Source organism: Schistocerca cancellata, chromosome 2 (assembly GCF_023864275.1).
Source record: "Schistocerca cancellata isolate TAMUIC-IGC-003103 chromosome 2, iqSchCanc2.1, whole genome shotgun sequence".
In the NCBI taxonomy this organism is placed as follows: Eukaryota; Metazoa; Arthropoda; class Insecta; order Orthoptera; family Acrididae; genus Schistocerca; species Schistocerca cancellata.
The window spans coordinates 351,790,541-351,816,539 of NC_064627.1; the positions used below are offsets into that span (position 1 = coordinate 351,790,541).

The 25,999-nt window shown below is 42.4% G+C and overlaps 1 protein-coding gene across 4 annotated transcripts in view; it reads left to right on the forward strand.

The window, feature by feature from the left end:
• LOC126145599 (suppressor of lurcher protein 1-like) overlaps positions 1 to 25,999 on the forward strand; it is a 579,327-nt gene that overhangs the window by 472,953 nt on the left and 80,375 nt on the right. For all 4 annotated transcript variants that reach the window (XM_049915569.1, XM_049915568.1, XM_049915571.1 and 1 more), the window contains one exon: positions 17,343 to 17,557. In XM_049915569.1, coding sequence (XP_049771526.1) covers positions 17,343 to 17,557 — 215 coding nt within the window. The remainder of the gene's footprint in view (positions 1 to 17,342; positions 17,558 to 25,999) is intronic.

A 25,999-nucleotide genomic window follows, 5' to 3' on the forward strand; every position in this document is an offset into this window, starting at 1 on the left:
ACTATGGACAACAGTGGAAAAGTTTGGAGTGGATGGTGCATTCTTCAATACAACTTAAATAAGTTTGGTGTGCCGAGGAGTTTGCTATGGACAGGAGTGGAAATGTCTTAAGTGGATGGTGCATTGCTAGAGTTGGTGGAAAGGATGTACAACCAATTGAAGGCATTAGTGGAAGTTGGTTATAAGATATCGGAAAGTTTTGAAACATGTAAAGGACTAAAGCAGTGAAAATATGCTGTGGGGTTATCTGGGCTACCAGGGAGTGGTGGAGGCATTTTATACTCGTAAGGGTCCAATCGTCGCAGGAGATTACTACTGAAATACCTAAAATTCCTCTTCTAATATCACGTTCCCCTTAATTACATGACATGGCACAGAGTGACTTCTTCCTCATTTCTCAGGTGAGGAACCCTTTGAGCGACTGCCTTTCCAGGATAATTTTTTAGGAGGAACGATTCGTGAAGAACCAGAACGCACTCTTCTACAAACAAGATCTCCCGCCAATAGCTGAAAAAAGGGTCGTTTTGGAGAATATGTACAGAAATATGAGAAGTTATTACAACTTTACTGCCATTCCTCGTATAGAGTCTCCTGAACGAGAGCGTGACAAACTTAAATACGTACAAAAACAGAAGCCTGTAGGGAAGCAGCCTACTTACGCCTTATAAAATTCTCATCAGTCTTTCCATTGTATGCCAGTCTAGTCCGCTGTAACTAGCTCTGGCGTCATAAATGTTGCGCAATACTTTAAAAATCAAGTAAATAACCTGAAACGGTTCTACCATGTCAGGAGTAATACTAAATTAATATGTGTTGAATATCAGTTCGATAACTTTAACCATTTTCGATATTTGGACATTTTTCTGTAAAAATCATTGGCGCAACAGAAAAGAGCTAGAGACTTAAAAATTTATATTGAGATTCCTTTTTCATAATTATTTAATAGAAACAGTCTTCTGGATCTCACAAATTAAGATTTTAGTTGAAATTCATGATTTTCTTTTTTTTTCTTAAAAACTAAGGAAGCAAGATAGATTAAGTAGGCTAATAAATAAGGCTAGAATGTCAAAATTTAAGTAGAATGGAGATCCGCTATAATCATAAAGATGTGAGAAGTTTCAATTGAATAACTATAGCGATAGCGTATTTCCAGAGGGCAAGTTCAGAGCTCGTCTACTGCGTGTAGTGTAATTAAATTAATTCTCTCGCCCAAAATAATTGACTTAGCCACATCAGTCTTTTATTATGATTACTTACCTGTGTGCTGAATGCACATTTAAATTGAGAGCTTCATCGACCATCAGCAAAGGAAGCCATGATTTATTCAATAACTTAATGTGGTGCATTACTAGCCCAGCGGCTAGTCGGGAGAGCCGATTTCATCAGGCGTTCCCTTAGCAGTCTGCACCGCGGCTTTATATATAAGAACGCTGCGCGAGGAAGGAAGGCCCGAGTTTCCTCCAGACGCTGATTAGCACACCACCTGTGTCGGGAGTCGCGTCGCGTCGGTATCATAGCTATAAACAGCCTCGGATGCCGTATTAGGTTACTCGGGATACGCGTAACCATGAAATCGTTTTCGAGTGAAGTGTTAATTCTGGGATGACTTTAATTATCTATCTTCAGTTTCCGTATGTCGTGGCGCCGCGAGGCAGACATTCTACCATTATTTAGCGTGGCGTTTGATGAACATTATCATCAAATTATGGCGAGCATTCATTTAAACATTTAATTTGGACAGTTATAGTTGCATCAGCGCATTAGACTCTGAACTGCTCTGTTAGTCAGGTTGTGTGGATTCTTTTTTTTTTCATCTGTGACTTTCAGAATACAGAGAACATTTTTTTTTTCACGATCGTTTTTGATTATGAATTTCAGACAATCTCCTAATTCCTCAGAGCTATAAGCTGTAGCTATAAGTGTATTTCTCAGGTGAAGTGGGCACTAGGAATTCTAATTACAGGCTTCACGTTTTGCTAAATCACTTTCTGGTTGCCAAAATTGTAGTTAGAGAGCCAGTGTTGATAACGGCAAAACAACAGCATAAATAATAGGAACATTTACAAAACAAACATAAATTCCACTCGCCGCCCCACAAGTCCAATGTCAACTTGATTATAATCTTCACCAATATAATCATTAGCTAAAAGAAAGTTGGTGTCTACAAAACAAACATGGACAGGTCTGATGATACATATTAATGAATATGGACGTATGAAACTCCAGGAGTCTCATACTGAATAAATAAATCTCTACCTGAAATTCTGTTCACCAACTGATTACGCTTACCCACAGAATTTGCATCCGAGAAGTTGAAGGAACACTGCCGCAAACCTGCAGTAAAAAAACCTGTGGTGGTGCCTGCAGGAGACACGCGAAATCCCGCAGATGGGTTCGCCGCTGGATGTACGTAATTAACGACGGCGACGGCGGATAATGCTCGCCGTGATTTAATACGCGCATTAACGGCGCATTCAGGCGGCGCGGCGAGCGGCAATTGTTATCGCGCCGAGTCGTCCGCAGCCGCTGTCGGCCGGTGGCCTAATTAACATCGGCCAGACCCGTCGTGAATCATAGGCACGGCCTTGCCGGCAATGGCTGCCTCGGACGCGCAATGGCCCAAACCCTTAGCTCAACACTTATCTTTCACGGATGTGAAATGCTAACAGGAATTAATTGCACTGGATTAAATTATTTGCCAGATATGGTGTACAGCACAGTAGAACTTAGACACATGATTAATTTATACCATAATTCTCACTGTTACTCAAATCAGGATCGTCGTATTGTAAGGACAGCAGTGAGAGATAATACAGCTGCCACAAGGACTGCGGGCACGGACACCTCTAGATCGCCTTCCACTCATGCCACAGCATCGGACGCGCATTGCTCGGCTGGTTCCGTCAGAGGATCGCTTGGGAAATGATGTAGACCAGGTGACCGCTGTATCGTCCGAAATACACTGGCCCCATCCAAGGCCGAGGTTACTATAACCACAATTCTCGTTCAAATAAATGTTCAAATGTGTGTGAAATCTTATGGGACTTAACTGCAAAGGTCATCAGTCCCTAAGCTTACACACTACTTAACCTACATTATCCTAAGGACAATCACAAGACACCCATGCCCGAGGGAGGACTCGAACCTCCGCCGGGACCAGCCGCACAGTCCACGACTGCAGCGCCCCAGACCGCTCGGCTAATCCCGCGCGGCAATTCTCGTTGACATTTGGTGTTTCTGTAGGAGACGCTAACCAGCGCTCAGTACATGGGAATGTTTCATTTTGTCGCTTCCTTTGCCGTTCTTGCAGCAGGAAGGTGATGTGTTGTTACAACTTGGTAATGGTGCCCCACACACTGTGACATTCGGAGTGCTCTGCAACACGTGTAACAGCTTCCCTGGCCAGCACGCTCTCCCGACTTGTCTCCAATTGGATACGTGTGGGATATGATGGGATGTGGTATCAGAAGTGAGTCGTTTATTCGTCAACCAATACCTGTTACAGAACTATATGAAGAGGTCGAGCGGGTGTCGTGTAACGTATCTCAGGGCAGTATTCGCCATCTCTACGAACGACTGGATTCAAGAGGTAAGGTCTGCATTGCCACTCGTGGAACCAACATCATATGTTAATATGGGTATTTCTGAATGGGTCGATACCTGCCACCGCAGAACCGCTTGCGCATAATATTATCACGTTCTTCGTCTATCCTACCCCACGCCCTTTTGTTGGAAACAGGCCAGACATGAGTTTCTAAGCCATCACTCTCTCCCTCTGTATCTCTCTCTCTCTCTCTCTCCCTCACTCTAGCCGACCGAGGTGAGCGAGCGATTCTAGGCACTACAGTGTGGAACCGCATGACCGCTACGGTCGCAGGTTCGAATCCTGCCTCGGTCATGGGTGTGTGTGATGTCCTTAGGTTAGTTAAGTTTAAGTAGTTCTAAGTTCTAGGGGACTGATGACTTCAGAAGTTATGTCCCATAGTGCTCAGAGCCATTTGAACCATTTCTCTCTCTCTCTCCCTCTCTCTCTCTCTCTCTCTCTCTCTCTCTCTCTCTCTCTCTCTCTCACACACACACACACACACACACACACACACACATTTGGTATCCCAAACGTAGCCCTGTATTTTGCTCGTATTACAACAGAACAGCCAATCACAGCCCAGTACTACATTGATCATTAGAACAAAACAGCCAGTCCCATTCATGTTCTCTCTACCTCCGACTTGGCCATAAGACAACTTCGATCTTTGTACCATAGTTGTTCCAAGGCACAATGAAGCCTCAAATTAAATACTATATATTTGATCAAAATATATACAGAATATCTTCTAAAACAACATAAAACACATTCAGCTCACTTAATGGCACCATCAGGAATCAGCTTGGGTTTCGAAAAAGACGATCGTTTGAAACCCAGCTTGCTCTATTCGTCCACGAGATTCAGAGGGCCATAGACACGGGTAGATGCCGTGTTTCTTGACTTCCGCAAGGCGTTCGATACAGTTCCCCACGGTCGTTTGATGAACAAAGTAAGAGCATATGGACTATCAGACCAATTGTGTGATTGGATTGAAGAGTTCCCAGATAACAGAATGCAGCATGTCATTCTCAATGGAGAGAAGTCTTCCGAAGTAAGAGTGATTTCAGGTGTGCCGCAGGGGATTGTCGTAGGACCTTTTCTATTCACAATATACATAAATGACCTTGTGGATGACATCGGAAGTTCGCTGAGGCTTTTTGCGGATGATGCTGTGGTATATCGAGAGGTTGTAACAATGGAAAATTGTACTGAAATGCAGGAGGATCTGCAGCGAATTGACGGATGGTGCAGGGAATGGTAATTGAATATCAATGTAGACAAGTGTAATGTGCTGCGAATACATAGAAAGAAAGATCCCTTATCATTTAGCTACAATATAGCAGGTCAGCAACTGGAAGCAGTTAATTCCATAAATTATCTGGGAGTACTCATTAGGAGTGATTTAAAATGGAATAATCATATAAAGTTGATCGTCGGTAAAGCAGATGCCAGACTGAGATCCATTGTAGCAATCCTAAGGTGATGCAACACGAAAACAAAGGAAGTACGTTACAGTACGCTTGTTCGCCCACTGCTTGAATACTGCTTGAATACTGCTCAGCAGTGTGGGATCCGTACCAGATAGGGTTGATAGAAGACGTAGAGAAGATCCAACGGAGAGCAGCGCGCTTCGTTACAGGATCATTTAGTAATCGCGAAGGCGTTACGGAGATGATAGATAAACTCCAGTGGAAGACTCTGCAGGAGAGACGCTCAGTAGCTCGGTACGAGCTTTTGTTGAAGTTTCGAGAACATACCTTCACCGAGGAGTCAAGCAATATATTGCTCCCTCCTATGTATATCTCGCGAAGAGACCATGAGGATAAAATAAGAGAGATTAGAGCCCACACAGAGGCATACCGACAATCCTTCTTTCCACGAACAATACAAGACTGGAATAGAAGGGAGAAACGATAGAGGTACTCAAAGTACCCTCCGCCACACACCGTCAGGTGGCTTGTGGAGTATGGATGTAGATGTCGATGTAGATCAGTCTAAATGCTTACTAAGCTTCACTTGTCACAGTTCAAGCCTCCATCTTGTACCACACTTGGTGCAAAGCGTAATGCACTCTAAAGTAAAATGTCACAATGCTGTTTTATGCTTAAATCATTCTATTACAGTTCAAAATGCACTTCACTCAATTAATGGTGCTAGTATTGCACACTTTGGGCCTCAGCGTTATTACCAAATCCAAAATGTCTGTCAAAAATACTTAGAAATATTGACATTACTGGTGTAAGCTGCAGTATTTCCATATATAAAACGTCTGTATTAATTATCTAAAATATGTAAGGTTCATAAGCAACAACACAATGTTACAAAGAAAATTTGGTAGTTTAAATAATTAGCTTAATGACAGATATACATATTCTTGAAGTTAATGTATTAAAAGTTGGTAGAATGATGACGTTGTTCTTTTGTTTAAAACAAACTTGCTAGCTTCTTTACCAACATTTACATCCTGAAATGTATAACAAATGCCTCTCGTTCTTTTGCTCATTTAGTCTCAATTACAGATCGGATGAAGACAGTAGCTGAAATAACGTTATAAATGAAGTAATACATTAAGTGACGCAATCTCTTTAATTAAAAAAATATTTTAAATTATTATGGACTCATTCAGGAACTTTCCCTTATTAATAAGATCGCTGTTTTTTACACTATATATGAATGCTCTAGTTGATAATATTCGAAGCTCCATAAGTCTGTTCGTAAGCTATATGTTTGTCGGCAAGTAGGAGCAATGCTCGAAAAGTCTAGTAAACTGCAGGAAGACCTAAACAGGATCGATAATTGGTACAAGTACCAGGCGTTGACCGTAAACACAAATAAAACTAACATACTGTGTACAAAGAGGTGCATAAATCAACTACTATAGAGTAAACCTATTGGTGTCAAGTCACTGGAAATATTAAATATCATAAAATACGTAGGAGCAACCATTCGGAGCAAATTGAAATGGATTAAACATACAAAATGAACTACAAGAGAAACTGATGCCATGCTGAGATTCATAGGCAGAACATTCCAAAATTGTAATTCATCCGCGATAGAAGTGCCTTACAGAACACTCGGTCAACAGATCGAGGTGGCGCAGTGGTTAGCACACTGTGCTCGCATTCGGGAGGACGATAGTTCAAACCCGCGCCCGGCAGTCCTGATTTAGGGTTCCTGTGATTTCCCTACATCGATTCAGGCAAATGCCTTGATGGTTCCTTTGAATGGTCACGGCCGATCTCCTTCCCCATCCTTCCCTCATCCGGTGGGCCGATAACCTCGCTGTTTGGTCCCCTCACCCAAATCAACCAACCGACACTCGCTCGATCGATTCGTGAATACTGATATGAGACAGGGATCATTATCAGATTTGATTAACACAGGAGTTGGACGAGATGGAACACATTTTGCTACGTTAGCATTTAGTAAATGGGAGAACGTTGCTGCAAAATATTTTTTTTTTTCTAAGCTCATGTGTAATTATAGTCACAGTGACAATCCGATGAAGTGGTGCAATGATCTATTGCGCAGGTCTCTAGTATGCCCATTAATTGGCGTCACGTCGCACATTTCAGTTCTCAGTGAACAATGACTAAAGGAATATGCCTATAACAACAGAGTCTCCCGTCAAGTAATTGTTTCCACCTTATTATATGCAGCCCACTTAATGTAAACAACAGGTGTGACAGCAAACTGCGGCAATGATGTAGGAAATTACTGCAGCTGTAACAATGACGCTGCTGCAGTGTTTTCGATGGGAAGTGTTTGGTCACCCACAATACAGCCCTGTGAGTTTCACCCCTTTGCTGACAAGAACCACTGGCTATGAGGATAGCATGTTGACACAGACGGGTTGCAGGTCAGTGTAGGGAATTAGCAGAAAGCACAGGCGGCTGCCTTCTATAACGAGAATAGTGGAAAGTTGGTACAACGCTACGAGAAGTGTGTAAGATAAAGAGGTGACTATGTACAGAAGTACCTGCACATAAAACATTTTTAATTTTCTATGTGACTCCCAGTTCGGTAAATATCGAGCCTTGTATTAAAAAAAGAAAGAATGAAAAAGCCGCCCCCTATATTACTAAACGGCTAACCCAGATCACCTGGTTCATTATGTGCTGTGCGATTTGCACGCTGGCTGCCTAGCGGCTTCCACGAGCAATATAAACTTGATGTTCAATATCTTGTATAACTGTTGCCTGAATTTAAAAATTTAAAATGCTCTCCCTATTTACGCATTAGGAGGTACAATCTTATGTTAAAAGTTAATTGCAGTGAGGCAAGTACTACTGTACGTAACGTGAGGCAGAATAACATACGGCGCACAAATTACCAAGATTTTTTTCATCCAGCAGTTGAGAACGAAAGCACTTAGCGATTTCCAACAAACTTAACACGTAATTTCAAAACTTCATGAAAATTTTTTCTCGCCGAAACTCCCCACAATATACCGTAAGGGAAAAAGTTTATCGCATACTACATTATCGCTGTTCATGCAGTAAAAACGTCTCATGAGCAAACCGTTTTAATTTATTATTCCTTTACTAATAACTCTATTCCAACGTATTTTGCAGACAGCATTGATATATATATATATATATATATATATAATTTTGCAGGTACTGCATATATATATATATATATATATATATGCAGTACCTGCAAAATTACACTATGTGATCAAAAGTATCCGGACACCTGACTGAAAATTACTTACAAGTTCGTGGCGCCCTCTATCAGTAATGTTGGAATTTACTATAGTGCAGACGCACTATTAGCCTTGATGACAGCTTCCACTCTTGCAGGCATACAATCAGTGAGGTGCTGGAAGGTTTCTTGTAGAATGGTAGCCCATTCTGCTCGGAGTACTGCACTAAGGAGAGGTATCGATGTCGGTCGGTGAGGTCTGGCACGAAGTCGGCGTTCCAAACATCAAAAAGTTGCTGTATAGCACTCAGGTCAGAACTCTGTGCAGCCCAGTCCATTACAGGGATGCTATTGTTGTGTAACCACTCCACCACAGGCCGTGCATTATGAACAGGTGCTTGATCGTGTTGAAAGATGCGATCGCCATCCTCGATATCTCTTCTACAGTGTTAAGTAATAAGGTGCTTAAAACATCAATGTAGGACTGTGCTGTGATAGTGCCACGCAAAACAACAAGGGGTGCTAGTTCCCTTCATGAAAAGCACGACCACACCATAACATCACTGCCTCCATTGGCACAACACACGCTGGCAGATGACGTTCACCGGGAATTCACCATACCCACACGCTGCCATCGGATCGCCACATTGTGTACCGTGATTCGTCACACCGACAATGTTTTTCCACTGTTCAATTGTCCAATATTTACGCTCCTTAGACCAATAGAGGCGTCGTTTAGCATTTGCTGGCTTGATGTGTGGCTTATGAGCAGCCGCTTGACCATGAAATCCAAGTTTTCTCAACTCACGCCTAACTGTCATAGTACTTGCAGTGGATCCTAAAGCAGTTTGGAATTCCTGTGTGACGGTCTGAATAGATGTCTACCTATTACACATTACGACCCTCTTTAACTGTCGGAGGTCTCTGTCAGTCAACAGATGAGGTGGGCCTGTACGCTTAGTGCTGTATGTGTCCCTTCACGTTTCCACTTCAGTATCACATCGTAAACAATGGGCCTATGGATGTTTAGGAGTGTGGATATCTCGCGTACAGATGTATAACAGAAGTGACACCCAATCACCTGACCACGTTCGAAGTCAGTGAGTTCCGCGGAGCGGCTCATTCTGCTCTCTCACGATGGCTAATGAATACTGAGGTCGCTGATACGGAGTACCTGGCAGTAGGTGGCAGCACAATGCGCCTAATAGGGATATGTTATGTTTTTGGTGGGTGCCCGGATACTTTTGATCACATAGTGTATATCATTGTACGATTCATAGCTCACGATATATGACTTTTACAAACTTTTTCTCGGTTACAGTCTTAAAGTCAAAGACGTAACAGATTAAAACTCATTTGTAAGGTAATCAGAAGTTTCAAGCTGTTTTATACACGGGCATTGGATTCTTTGAAGAATCGAGTTGTACTCGTTAGAATTCTGGCAGAGTACGCTCTGGGGATAGTGGGGTAACATATCACCTCCTCCCACAGCGTTTTGCGAAATAACCAACCCAAGTGATTAGAGGTGATACGTAGATTTATACGTAGATCTGCCGTCAATCATTCGAACATGGAAGAGGGAAAGGGGGCTGGGGGAACTAATAGTGGCATATCAGCAGGTTTCTCTTTTGAAGTAAACTAATTTAATTTTCGCTTCTGGGAAGAGAAAGCCTAAACTTTGTCCGTCCTGTGATTTGTTTACCTTTACTTTAACTTCATTACCTATCACATTCGTAGGAACGCTACAACCATACACTACATAAATGATTATCCTTACTGCCGACCGGAAAAATCCTAAACATAGAACCAACAACAAGGAAATAGGAGAGTTATGGCGATAAATAAAATAAAATAAATTAAATACAGAATGTCGGTGGAGGAAGACAGGTCCCCAAAATCGGAACAATGCTAGAGTTGTTCTGCTTTACCGGAGGGGATTTGGTGAATATGTATGAAAGTCTATGACTTTCCTCTCTTTAAAAAATTTTTAACCAAAGAAATGCTTAAGCTGGTTGTAAATTAGAAATAGTGCTAAAGTGGTGCTACAGCTTAGGCAACGGTCGCAGATATGGAACGACCTTTTAACACAATGTCACGTAAATGTGCACCAAAATGCCTTTAAAAACAAAAACATAATATAGTCTATCTTATTATACTGAAACACATTAGAGTGGAAATGTAAAAGGTTCTAAGTTCCAAATCTCACATTTGTCAGCAGAAACAAAAAGTAATCCATCTCTTTTTGAAATAACTTAAATTTATATGCAAAAAACCAGAAGGCATCCTGGTACCAAAAAATTATGCTCCCCACCCGATAAGTGCAAAAAATAATGAGACAAATTACAAAATAAGTAATTTATTGACAAACCTGTAAGTGCCATGAAAGAAATTGTCTACTTCCTTGTGCCAACACCAAAGTATTTGTTTCCATGTGCCACTAATACAAAAGCATTACGTTTTAATAGTGATAAAACAAGTACAAAAATACACAACTAAAGCAGTAATGTTTAAATTAGTAGAATTGTTGTCAACGAAAAGCATTTCTTAATTCTTACGATCTCTCAGTATTTACTTCTCTTTCTTACACAACTTCATTCTTTGGAGCAGATGTTGCAATGTTTTCTGTAAAACTCTCTATGCTGTTGAGGAAGAAATGGCAACATCTCCTACAGGTCTTTCTCTCGTACATCTGATGATCATCATTATCTTCACTTCGGACATTTCTATTTTATTTGTTACGGTAACCATCGCTTCCTCTGACATCCTTGACTTCTCTTCCCAGCTGGCTTAAATATTCTTATATAGAGAGGTTATTAGTGAACACTCCACCTTTTTAGATCACAGTCCTGAAATCCGCGGTTTGCGAGCTACATGCAGCTCTTTTGCGTCTGGCTCTTCTACAAAATATTTCGTGTGAGCGATTACGTGTATTTCCAGAGAGATAAAATGTGAATGTGTATCGTCAAGTATCATCGCAGCGTGTTCTACAATGTATTACTACCGAGCACCTGCCTCTGCAGGAACGACTACAACTACAGTTAAAGTTCCCCACCCCTGCGACTGGCAATTTTACCTGCTTCTGTCCGAAGCTCTTTGCTTCCCTCCAAGGTTTCCCCACCAGCGGCACTCTTTCATCCACTCGCTGCAGTTCAGCGCATTTACGGGGCACGAATTTTCAGTCGGCCTGTACGCAAAGGGAGGGCGAGCGATTAATGCGCGAGTCGAGTGAGCCACTCAGCCCGCAGTCTCATTGTGGCATGGTTAGTGCTTGTCGCGGCCGCAAACGCTACTCGAAACGTAAAGTTAGCGGAATGTTTCCGTTCCACTGCAAATTTTCGTCATCAGTGCAAGAACTGTACTGATTTTGTGTTGATGGCTTCATTATTATAAGATGAAACATTTTTAGGTCATTGACATGGCTACAAAGAAGAAGTGAAGAAAATTGTAAGAGGAAATCCATTAACTTAGAAATGAATGGACCGAAACTTTCGCATTTATTCATATCTCAAAAGGCCTTTTGAAATGCATTATTTGTCGGGAAAAATTGTTTCATAACAAGAAATCGGATTTGGCGATACACTGTCATTTAACACTCAATGTCCTGTATGTGATGCAAAGAAAAAAGAAGTTGAGGAAATTAAGAAGAGTCAATAAAAGTCAAGTTCTGTATTTAATTACTGAGTCAACTTTTCACAATATTAACACTGCAAGTTTTGTGGTTAGTGAAGAGATTGCTAAGAGAGGAAAACCATATACAGACTGTGAAAATGTACGAGGACACATTACAAAGAAAATTACACATACAGAAAATGTATTCGCAGTTGGGAATACGTACAACCCTCAGCTTATAAGCGAATGACGACACAGAAAATTAGTGCTGTTTCAGGACTCTAACCCGGATTTCCCGCTTTACGCAAGCGTTTGCCTTAACCGCTTTGGCTAACCAAACTTCCAAACCTGAACTGGTATACGAACTATGTAACTCCCGCACACAGGCGAAATTCAAAGTAGCTGCCCGGTATTAGAGGATTAATGCCTTACAACAGCGTTTGTGTTGTTAAAAATAACGATGCAGTGTTACTTCGGACATGTATCTACGCTACTGGCCATTAAAACTGATACACACAGATGAAATACAGATGATAAACGGGTATTCATTGGACAAACATATTATACTAGAACTGACATGTGATTACATTTTCACGGAGTTTGGGTGCATAGCTCCTGAGAAATCAGTACCCAGAACAACCACCTCTGGCCGTAATAACGGCCTTGATACGCCCGGGGCTATGAGTGACACATAGCTTGGATGGCGCGTGCAAGTACAGCTGCCCATGCAGCTTCAACACCATACCACAGTTCATAAAGAGTAGTTACTGGCGTATTGTACGAGCCAGTTGCTCGGCCAATATTGACCAGAAGTTTTCAATTGGTGAGAGATATGGAGAGTCTGCTGGCCAGGGCAGCAGTAGAACATTTTCTGTATCCGGAAGGGCCCGTACAGGACCTGCAATATGCGGTCTTGCATTATCCTGCTGAAATGTGAGTTTCGGAGGGATCGAATGAAGGTTAGAGCCAAGGGTCGTAACACATCTGAAATGTAACGTCCACAGTTCAAAGTGCCGTCAATGCGAACAAGAGGTGACCGAGACGTGTAAACAATGGCACCCCATACTATCACGCCTGGTGATACGCCAGTATGGCGATGACGAATACACGCTTCTAATGGGCGTTCACCGCGATGTCGCCAATCACGGATGCGACCATCATGATGCTGTAAACAGAACTTGGATTCACCCGAAAAAATGACGTTTTGCCATTCGTGCACCCAGGTTTGTCGTTGAGTACACCATCGCACTCGCTCCTGTCTGTGATGCAGCGTCAAGGGTAACCGCAGCCATGGTCTCCAGGCTGATAGTCCATGCTGCTGCAAACGTCGTCGAACTGTTCGTGCAGATGGTTGTTGTCTTGCAAACGTCCCCATCTGTTGACTCAGGGATCGAGACGTGGCTGCACGATCCGTTACATCCATGCGGATAAGATGCCTCTCATCTCGACTGCTAGTGATACGAGGCCGTTGGGATCCAGCGCGGCGTTCCGTATTACCCTCCTGAACCCACCGATTCCATATTCTGCTAACAGTCATTGGATCTCGACCAACGCGAGCAGCAATGTCGCGATACGATAAACCGCAATCGCGATAGGCTGCAATCCGACCTTTATCAAAGTCGGAAACGTGATGGTACGCATTTCTCCTCTTTACACGAGGCATCACAACAACGTTTCATTAGGCAACGCTGGTCAACTGTTGTTTGTGTATGAGAAGTAGGTTGGAAACTTTCATCACGTCAGCACGTTGTAGGTGACGGCACCGGCGCCAACCTTGTGTGAATGCTCTTAAAGGCTAATCATTTGCATATCACAGCATCTTCTTCTTGTCGGTTAAATTTCGCGTCTGTAGCACGTCATCTTCGTGGTGTAGCAATTTTAATGGCCAGTAGTGTATGTCCAAAGGAAAAAGCTGTGAAGCGACTAAAGCCGTTGTCATATCCATGAAATGTATTCGCAGATGCGAATACGAACAACCATCATCTGTATAAGCCAATGACGACAATGAAAATTTGTACCTGAACCGGATTCGAACCCGGATTTCCCTCTGTACGCTAGCAGTCACCTCAACCGCTTTGGCTATCCGTGCACTACTCACAGCTAGAACCAAACTTCCCCATATGGTCGTTCCTGTGTCAAAACCTGTACTTATGCACATATTATGTAATCCCTGTATCGGCGGATAAAAACGTATGCCGGCCGGAGAGGCCGAGTGGTTCAAGGCGCTACAGTCTGGAACCGCGCGGCCGCTACGGTCGCAGGTTCGAATCCTGCCTCGGGCATGGATGTGTGTGATGTCCTTAGGTTAGTTAAGTTTATGTACTTCTAAGTTCTAGGGGACTGATGACCTCAGATGTTAAGTCCCATAGTGCTCAGAGCTATTTGAACAATTTTTTTGATAAAAACGTATAACAGTTCTTGTGTTGTTAAAAAGAACGATGTAATGTTCCTGCAGAGCTGCAGCTCACCCTTGTCGATATTCACAACTGTGAATACATTTTATGTATTTCATAACGGCTGTAATCGTAGCAGTGCCTGTTCCTTCGGAGATGCATACATACATGCATATCCGAGGGAACACTGCATTGTTATTATTATCGGTATAAACCTTGAAATACCGTAACACTGCACACGTCCTCGCACCTTCAAACCATTACGCAACAAGAATGGGGCGTTTTCGGGAGAGAAGACATGTTCTGTATTTCCTGCAGGCACAGTTCTGCTGCAGTACTGGTAACAGGCGCCTCACTGTGGGATTGAAATCATGCGGATACTGCGAACGTACTCCAAAGTTGAAGTGCGCGGGTGAGTATGATTCCTGCGGGCAAAACGTGTAAATACCACACAGATTAACCGTGAAATTCTGATATCATGTGGACCAAATGCTATGGCGCCTACAGACGTAGTGAAATAGTGCCTACAAGACGGCCAAAGCTAGACAGATGTGGCTGATGCTGATCGACCACAGACGAAAATATCCAGGAAATCGAGGAAATGATTCGCAGCGATCGCAGATTTTCCGACAGTGGGACGTTCACACAAGAGTTTACAAAAGGCTCCGTGACTGAGGAGCAAATTTCTATCGCCGAGAAACTGAATGATCGGCAGAACCTTCCGGGCGTTATTTACAGAGACTTGGTGACGATGTTGAGAAATGGTGTCACGTGTCTGTGTGACTTTGAAGTGTAGTGCACCGTTCAGTAAATGTTACTCGGCTTCCCATATTAATGTGAAACCTACTTTTTGAAGTCCTCTCTTAAGAAGGTCTTTAATAATTGTGTCCGAATAGCTGTTTCGAGATTTTAAGAACAACTATATTCTAAAAATTACTCATGAGTTACCATTTTTTGCTGGAACAGTGAAAGGTGGAACAGAGAATCCTCTCCCACAATAACCAACCAGGAACTCGAAGATGTTAAATTGGTTCCAGCTTTATCGATAGCAGCTGACTTGTCTTCTGACATAAATGAAACAGTGTGTTTCTCTTTTTGTGTGAGTTATTTCATCTGCATGCCATAAAGAAGGAACCTTAGGATTATTTGCACTCAAAGGCGGAGAGGAAGTATTAATTGCTGCAATTGAGAGCAATAAAAAATATCGTATTCCACAAGACAAATTTGTCACAGTTGTAACAGGCGAGTCGTAAACTGAGACCGGTGTAAAGAAAGAGTTTGTTGCCATTTTGAAAAAATAAATGAATTACCATTGCATTATTCATCAGGAAGTGCTTTGTGTGCTGATACTTGCAGATTAAATTTGCAAATTTATGGAAATCGGTATTAAGATTTTCGATCTCCATTGGAGCTAAAGCTTTTAATCATAGCCATTCTTAAAGTGAGCTTGAGTACTCATATGTTCTGCTGCATACCAAGATACATTTATTATGGAAAGGAAATATTCTGAAATGTTTCGCTTTCTTACAAACAGGAATTGAAGCATTTTCTTTAGAAAGGTGTTTACTATTCAGAACTAACGATCAGTGGATCCAAAATTTTATTTCATGATTGAAGATACGTCTCATCGAAACCAGCTCAATCGTAAAACGCAGGAGACACGAAGTAATTTTTTCCCATGTTAGGAAAAGTTATTTTACTCGAAAACAAACTCTGTCTTTTTGCTGAATATTTTGAAAGACAGGCTGCTTTTCTCAGCAGATTTCAGGAAATCAGAAACAGCAAAGCGACGTGAGCCTATGTCAAAAAAGACCGGAAGTATATAATATGTACAGGAACCAACAACAACAGTGGAACAGTGGAACAATAAATGTGGAAGACCTAGAACTAAATGCTCGATGAAAATGGGTGTAACGCACTGTTGTAGTCTTTCGCTCCTACTGTTCAATCCATTATTCGAAGAAGCAGTGATGGAAATAAACAAAGATTCAACAGCTTTATTCAGAGTGAAAGGATATTAATTACAAGATTCGCTGGTGACATTGTTATCCTCAGTGAAAGTGGAGAAGAATGCACAATGTGCTGAATAGAACAAACAGTCTAATGAGTACAGTATAGTGATGGAGAGTAAATCGGAGAAAGACGTAAGTAACGAGAAGTAATAGAAATGAGAACAGCAAGAAAGTTAACATCACAATTGATGATCACCAAGTAGACTAAGTTAGGGAATTCTGCTACTTAGGCAAAAAAAGAAGAAATCAAGACGAATGCAGCAAGGAGGACCTAAGAATCATATTAGCAATGTCAAGAAGTGTATTCGAGGACAAGAGAAGTCTGCTAGTATCGGACACAGATACAAATTTGAGGAAGAAATTACTGAGAATTTATATTTGGAGCTCAGCATTGTATCGTGAAGAGACATGGATCATGGAAACACCGGAAAGAAAATAGAATTGAAACATCTGAGATGAGGTGCTACAGAATAACGTTGAAAACTAGCTTTCAGGAGGGACTTTGTGTGAGGGCGCTACCAAATCGACCGTTACGTTTCAGAGTATGGAGAATATTCAACACTTTGACTCACAATGTATATCGGTGTGGCCTTTTTAATAATTCGTCTTATCCTTTCCAAGTTTTCCAAGCATTTTGTGTTGTAGTTTCTTTCTGAATATGCACCATTACCTCTCTGTGTGATACATATTACTAAACGGAAGAGATGTTGGTCAAGTTTTATTTATTGCTGCCAACCTTACGGTGTTCACGTGCTTACAGGTTAGTGTCCCTACGAACGGATGCTGCTCTAGAAAAGCCCAAGATTCGTATTTAATAATTCGACGATCTAATAAATTTCAGTTAGAGGTACGGGTGCAGGAAGAAAGAGGCGGCTGAACGTGACTCTTGAGGTGACTAAGTAAAGGAATAGAACATCACATAGAGTTTAGCATATTTCCATGTTTATATTCTGTTTGTATAAGTCGTAACTTGTTCCTCCGTAAGTACAATATGCCCTTAAACTTCTGATAACCTTTCGTTAGGCAGTGAAAAAAAATAAAGATTCCTACGTGGGTACAACGTTGGGGAGCTGAGAACCAGCGCGCTTGTTACAGCTGCTTGGAGAGCCCGGACATGGTGTCGGTTTTCGACGGGCCCAGTCCGTCGGCGGCGGCGGTGGCGGTGCTGTGCGACGAGGCGTCGCACCTTGAGGTGCTGTCCACGGGCTCCAGCCTCTACGTGGAGCTGACGGCGCGCTCGCGCTGGCCCGGACAGGGCTTCCGCGCCTCCTTCCAGTTCCAGGGGCCGGGGGACGCCAACCACGCCACAGGTCAGTCCATACCTCAGCTCACTTCGTCACACCGCAACAGGAATGCACGAGTGAACAGACAAAGCTGGGCCCCTGACTCCAACCGAACATTAACGTGATACGAAAGGTAACGTGCGCTTATGTGAAAATTGAGGGAGTAAGTAACTTACGCATTATGTGTCACTGGTAAGTATGATAGCTGGATGAAACGTGGGCCACACATGTGTAGAAGTACTATAGTGTAGTACAGAAAGTACGGAAATAAAGACGCAATGAGGCGAACAGAATGACTCTTTTATTCAGACAATGAAGTCACCACGATTCGTGACGGTTCCATAGATATTAAAAACGGCTGAGCTTCGTTCTTAATAACATGTGTGATCACCAAGGACGGATTAGGATACATTCCGCTGCAACATGCTGCCTTGCTAGCTACAAGGTAATATGAATATACACATGAACAGAATGGTCGAAGGTTCCTATCACTCAGCAATTGCGAATTTTGAATGTAATATAGAAATTTATGAATGAAAGATTGCAATTAAATAAAATCTGCAGGTACTATTTTAACGACTTTAAATGATGACTACGATAGCAGAAGTACCTTTGAGACTGCCATTTATTGCTGTAAAACACTTATTTGTGTCGATGGTCGAGCAATTAAATAAAATATAAGTTGAATAACAGGGAAACAATAGATTCCTACTTCACGTAATTAGTTATGAGCATGGGTGTGTGTGTTTGTCCTTAGGATAATTTAGGTTAAGAAGTGTGTAATCTTAGGGATTGATGATCTTAGCAGTTAAGTCCCTTAAGATTTCACACACATTTGAACATTTTTTGAGTTATGAGCATCAACACAGCTCGCGAGATGTACACTTCTAAACGAATACTGCGCCCTCACTGCGGAAGCCACGGAAATCTCACAAGTGCAAAAGTCGGTACTACGAAATATTTCTATCTCCTTGGACCACGCGCATACTGCTTAACACCCACCAAGTCCAGCACTCCCCCCATATCCTGTGTGACCCGATGCTCCTCCCCCACTTCCATACAGTCTCTCAATTGACTTCAGTAGTCGTTTACCGTAGTAACGAGTGCTGTGATTGGCTAGAGCGCTCCTGCCATGTCTCCAAGCCAACACACACTTACAAACATATGAAACACATAAGAAATACTGGATTTACATTTGAATAACTTTAAATTAAATAAATATTCCTACGGATGAACCATAAACACGGTCTAACACACATTATTAAATACATAAACAAATCAAATAAACATATATCTAAGGAATAGAAACAAAAGTAGGCCAGTAGCCTAATGTCTCTGTGCTTTCTAAAACACAGTAAATATTTCACCGATTTCTTCATGAATAGTATATATCAGATATAAACAAAGACATAGAGGAATAAATATATTTATAAGCATGCTGCTACCGTTTTTTCGTGTAACTGTGGAGTACTTATGGCCTGACACGATCAATAGTAATTGGCCACTTTGACCTCCAATAACCCCAGTAAGTTACATGCCTGTAATTCCTGCCAATTTAGGTTTACACTAATAGCTTTCTAAAGACATGTCGATCGACAAAATCGGATGAACCGTTTAGATTTTGGAAATTCGTTATTGGGTGTTAGTCGTACAATTTAAATCAGATACCAAACTTTAAACTAATAAAGATATTGTAAATCTGATTACACCACCATAATAGTCGTAAAAATAATGGTAATGTACTTGTTTCTTTTTAAGGTATAATGATTCCTCTGGCTATTGGTAATTTCTACATGAATTGTGAAATGTCTGCCTTTATGGTTTCACAAAGGCCGCCATCTTGGCGCTCCCAGCATACAAATCTCCTTCACTGACACAAAGCACAGTCCTCAACACAGCGTCAGCGTCGAATTCCCAGTCATGCGGTTGGCCATGACCACGTACTGGGGGTACCCCTTTTGCTCCAGCAAATAATCGGCACCACATGGTTGCTAAAGAGCCCCGGCTTGCCGAGCAGCCCGTGTGGCCAGGCCAGCTCCGAACTCAGAATATTTCCAGGGTGCCATAACTCACCCGTTACCTCACAAGGTTAGTAAGAAGCTGTTGACAACTGCTGCATGATCAATGGTCCATGCAGACGTGCTACAGTATGTCTCCCTAATGCATCTCACACATACTCCATGGATTATAAGTCTGGGGAACGAGCAGGCCAGTCGATTCGCCGGATACCCTCTTGTTGGAATAGCTCGTTCGCCTATGGTGTTCGATGGGGTCCCACATTGTCATCCGTACATATGACGCCAGGGCCGAATAGAAAAGATGCACATGGATAAAAAGTCCTATGTCATTATAACCGTGATGGTTCTGTACCGTGATCAAAGATTTGGACGTCAGAATGCCCACGCAACATTAGACCTTCACACACCTTTTCATGTGGAACACCAAAACGATTATGTTCTACAAAATTCCTCGCTTCATTAGGTGCTCTCACCTCTCGCCATATGAGGGTACGTCCAACATTATGCATCAACAATGATCCAGTAGTTGTCAACCACAGTAGTGGATGAATATTGTGGCCAAGACAGGAGCACATTCCACAATATGCAATGCTGTCTGTGATAATTACACACCTATTAAGAACCATGTCGCGCGTTTTGTAATGTCTAGGGGAGCAGCATAAATCACGGTGACTTCAGTGTAATTATTATCTTTGAATAAATCATTTCTGTTCGTCTGACTAAGTATTTATTTCGGTTACTCTCTATAACGTACTGCAGCAGTTCTTTCTACGTTTGGTCCAAGATTCATCGAGCTATGTTACTTGGAGGTGACGCACCATGCGAAAGTTTTTCTGTCCCGTAATTTGCACACCAGCGTGTAATCAGCCAGCCATTGCTACTGAGACTGAGAAAGTACAGTTTTCACTAATGTCAGTCACTGCCTGTCAGAGTCCTTTCGGATGTAGAGCCCAGGAGATATGTGTCTCTAAATAGTTCATACACGACACATTGTGTCGTATTTTAGTCTTCGTGTGCGATGTACCGGTATACAAAGGGTTGAAAAAGTTTTAATTATCACCTTGCAAAACACAAAGCTGCATAATTACATTTTTATTCCTCACGGTTTCACGGCGGAATGTCTATCCCATTAAGTTTCGTCCTTGCAGCCACATAAAACTCTCCTCCAAACACTTCGACAATCTACCTCTTTGCCATCTTCACAGTGAGAGCCTGCTCGATCACCAAATCTGTCTCCATTCGAGCACATACGTGCCATCATCATCCGCAAACAGCCTTACGCATCCCTGTAGTGATCGACCAAGTGCAACAGGCGTGGAACTTCTTTCCACAAACTCACATCCGGTACCTGTACAACACAACGCATGCAGTTTGCATGCTTTTATTCACCATTCTGGTGGTTACTATTGTACCAGCATTTCACATTTGCAATGGCTTACCTCGCTCTAACATTAACCTGTGACCTTACAATATTAATCGCTTAAATCCGTTATCTAGACAAGTGTATTCCAGAATTTTCATTACTCTACATTTTTAGTGATGCACCTTTTTCCGTCAGTGTATGTGATCATATATTCCACCTACTGTAATCCTGTTCCCTGTCAATCAGCACATTCGTTGTGCCCACGGCCAGAGAGTCATGATTGATGGCGAGTCACACTGGCGTCATACCGCCAGCACCCCTGTGGCCCAGATGGAGCAGTGACGAACAGAATGGGAGTCTTTTGCTGCACGGCCAAGAATGAGAAGCTTTCTCCAAGCTGGTTCGCCGAGGAGCTGTGAATGGGGCATCGCTGACGGGCAGGGCGGAGCCCGGCCGATGCGTAGACGTAAACAACACGATCGAGCAGGTGTTGTCTTTTTCGAGGCCAGAGAACGACGTGTTCGGCGAAGGCAGTGAAAGGAACTTCTACATTTCAAGAGGAACACGAGCCTGAGTTGCCGAAGGCTGCAACAAGCGGTGCACTGAGTGGATTGGTTAAAAAGTGATATATGCATGGAAGTTTCGTGGTTATAGTGCAACTTGTTACGCTCGTTTTTTGATAGCATACTGGGTGTGTAAATGTGTTCTCTAAAGGCGAAAGCCATTTTTATATGTTGTTTCTACGCATAAAGAGTGACTGTTATAAAGAAACTTATCTGGTTTTATTGCACTATGAGCGTGACTGATTTGGTTCGTCGTTTGTACAAAGAAAGTACCTTGTTATTCTGCTGTGCAAGATCGAATTCTGTATATTTGTTGTTGTACAGAAGATTGTATTTTGATATACCCGTGGGAAGTTACAAGTTACTTGATAGTAGCTTGTTGTAGAGACTGGTTGTTGATGATAGTAGCCATAGTCCAATGCTTAGCTGCGTGCTATGTGGGTAATATTAATTATGTTAAGTGCCGCTCATTGGCAACTAGTTTCATCCGAAACTCAGTGAGCTTTTTATGGGGCACAGAGGATTCCAGTCGGAAATTTTTTTAATGAGTGACTGTTTACTATTCCTATAATAAAATTTATTCGCTATACGTATCCAACGTGCATGTTCATGTTCGCTTTTCTGAACGTTGATAATGTATGCTCACATCGGTAACTGTTTCGCCGTACATCACGCAATGTACACCACCTGATAAAAATGTTCACCGCTGAAAAGAGGAAGAGCAATGGAAATGTATCTTCATGGATTGAGAGGGCATACGGTTTTATTTTTGTGATTATGAAATCGTGTCAAATTTACAGACACCATTGTCGTGCGAACCGACTTACCCAGTATGACGTTGCACCCTCTGGCCAGGATGCATGCTCTGATTCGTTTGGGAAAGGTGTCACAAAGCCGTAGTCTCCTCTCCTGAGGCATGCTGGTCCATTACATCTTGGATATTGTCACTGAGACAGAACCGATGTCCGAGCTGGTACCATCCACCATCTATTGGGGCCAGATTTGGGAATCTTACTGGCCATAGGATTGGCTCAACATGAAACAGACAGTTCATAGAGACAGATGCCATGTGCGAAAGAGCATTATCCTGCTAATAAGTAGCACCATGATACTGTTCAAAAAATGTTCAAATGTGTGTGAAATCTTATGGGACTTAACTGCTAAGGTCATCAGTCCCTAAGCTTACACACTACTTAACCTAAGTTATTCTAAGGACAAACACACACACCCATGCCCGAGGGAGGACTCGAACCTCCGCCGGGATCAGCAGCACAGTCCATGACTGCTGCGCCCTAGACCGCTCGGCTAATCCCGCGCGGCCATGATACTGTTGCATGAAAAAAATGTGCACGGTGCAATATTTATTGTTTACTTATTCTAGGATTGAAGACTACTGTGTAAGTTGAAATTACATGTTTAATGTCGCAATATTAGCACAACAATACGCGCTTTTACACAGTTTTCAATGTGACAACAAACAACAGTTGTTAGGATAAGGCATCTCATCAACATAAAAAAGTGAAATAATTCTAAATACTACAGTATTAAATATTAACTCTCAGAAGGTTGAATTGTCCTAAAAACGACAATATTGAAGTTTAACTAGAAGTTTCTTTACAAAATTGTTCGTACACTTACGTTATGATTTTGGGCAGTACTACGAGAATCGTCCGATTCCGGTTCAAAGTTCAGCACTATTTTTAGGATAACAATCAAGCCTACGCTAGATAGTTAGTTATGTGACAAATTGAGCAACAGGTTACCCAAGGTTGCTCGAGTTTACAGTGGATGCATGCTGGTGAACCAATAAGATTACACTTGTGCACGCGGTATTTACATTAAGCTGCGATGAGCTGTCGTCTGCTAGGCCGCTCTATTCCACTGAAATTCCTATAAAAGTAATTACACCTTTGCTGAATTTTCCAGCAGAAACTTTCCCTATGTTACTCGTTAAACGACAGAACGCGTACTCATCCTTAGTCCTAGAATGTGGCGGTATACACGCGCATGGTAGGAGCAGCGTGCATATTATAATGCTCTCTCAGTTCTCGCAAGAACAATTAACTAATAGGATGGTTCGTTTCTCCACAGTTAGAGCCAAACGATGCTACAGCTAATTTCTAGCTGGATATCAGCCGCTGTGAACGCAGTGTCCACACAAATTATTCCTCATAGCATTATGGTCTCCGTTCTGCACTTGACGCCAGTTCAGAAAAGATTCCTCTAAAATTTCTGTCTTGTCTTACTCATAGCTGAACTGCCCCCCCCCCCCCTGGGTTCTTTCGTTCTTCACGTCACAGCTTTTTTCGACCAATAGGAGCGTTCCTCTTATTTCGTGGAAACTCTCTCTCAACCAATCTCAAGGTCCCTACCATTAAATTGCGTCGAAACTTTGGCTCTTTTCTCCTTCCTAGCGCGTTTCCGACAATCGGACGTTTTGTACCCATTCCAGAAGCCTAAATGCATACATTGACTCTCTCACGTGTCTACCACTCACTGGACACGTGATAGAAAATGCGTCACTGGTCTTGTTTCGTAGCCTTTCGGAATTCGGAAACGCAGTTTACTAAAAGATTTTTTTTTCTGTCCTCCCTCAGATGGGCCATTATACTCACTCTCCCCATCTGCCCTTGTCCCTCTGAATTCCAGACTAAAACAACTCTCGCTGCTCGTTTCACATTCCGCTCAAACATGCATTATAGGAACGGTGTGTTAATTACCATCGATTGAGTGTCATCCCTTTTTGCATTTCATACTGATAGGAAAATTTGCTCATTACCGCCAAATTAAGTTACGTGTCACAGTCACCTTCCCATTGCGATGTATAAAGCTATCATGTAAGGCGCGAATATGACTTTCACTTATTATGCCACCTTACAAGTGTGGGGTTGGGTTGTTTTGGGGGAAGAGACCAAACTACGAGGTCATCGGTCTCATCGGATTAGGGAAGGACGGGGGAAGGAATTCGGCCGTGCCCTTTCAAAGGAACCATCCCAGCATTTGCCTGGAGCGATTTAGGGAAATCATGCGAAACCTAAATCAGGATGGCCGGACGCGGGATTGAACCGTCGTCCTCCTGAATGAGAGTCCAGTGTGCTAACCGCTGCGCCACCTCGATCGGTTTATAAGTGTGCAAGTTATCCGTGACATACGGTTGTCACTAATAGCTGTGACCTAATGTCATACCAAATGGCTTCGCACAGCATGATCTCAAGAGTGAAGACTGCTTTGCCTCTCCAAAACACTGGAACAGTGTGACTTCTTCTCAGGTAGCTGCCATACTCCCCGTCGATGGTCAACTGGTGCAGTGAAGAGTGGCGATTCATCACTGAACACAGTACGACGCCGTTCATCAGCAGCTCATGCTTCCTGGGCACGGCACCACTCAAAATGCAGACGTTTGTGCTGTGGTGCTAATAGCAGCCTACGTGTGAACGTTGCACGGACTCCATTACCTGTTTCTGGATGGCAGGTGCAGATGTGATTGGGTTGCAACATGCTTGGTGCTCAATATTTTTGGTAGTGAGACATGCTCGACTGGAACACTGAAGGTGAGAATGCCTGGCCTCATATTCACAAGCAGTCTAACAACAAGCCACTGTCACGTGTGAATGTCCCACAAATCTGGATGTTGCACGATTCTACCAGCCGGCCAAATGGAGATCCTCCATGTGGTCCCTCTCACGGGCTGTCAGTTACTGATAACGCTGTCTTACACCAATATGTGGCGTTTCCGTGTCTTTCACATTGATCCTTCCACATCTGGCGCGGTTCAAGTCCCTTACACCCCCTACCAGACTAATCAACAACATTAAACGCGAATAACATTCATTCACTCTCGTGACGTCCCATCTATCAAAGAGAATTTGAACTCTCAAAATTTCTGTATCTGCCAATGGTTTGTACGTACAGGAATTTACATCGACTTTCAACTTTGCCACTTTTCCGTCAGGCACTGTATATTCTTCACAACTTAAACTGTTCACCTGTCATGGTCGTTATCTGATAGTAAGTAACTTCAACTTCCTCTACACATAAAATCTCAACTACACAATGTAAAACTTAGACTTTAACGAACTACACTAAAGTTCTCATTTGTTTCAGAAAATGTGCCCTTCATTAACTTAGAGTACAGCTTTTAAGAAGAAAAATGTTTTCTTTTTAACGAAATTGTTTGGGATATTACGCCGCTTCAGTTTGTAACACTACAAACTGAACTCGTTCCAAAGATATGTTACAAAACCTAGCGATGGAATATACAATATGATTTCATTCAGATTCACAAGGTCTATAGAGATCTACATCCTTTCCTTCCTCAGATTGTCTTTAAGATTCACATATCTCGCCCTGTACTTGTATTCTACGTATCACCTGCAGAAATTTACAAGATAACGACACATCACGAAACCAGCAAAAGTCAGGTGAATAATAACAGAATATAGAAACCACCATCTCCGAAATGGAAATTTGTCATAAGGTCTTACGGGAGCAAATTTCTGAAGTCGTCGGTCCCTAAGCTTACGCA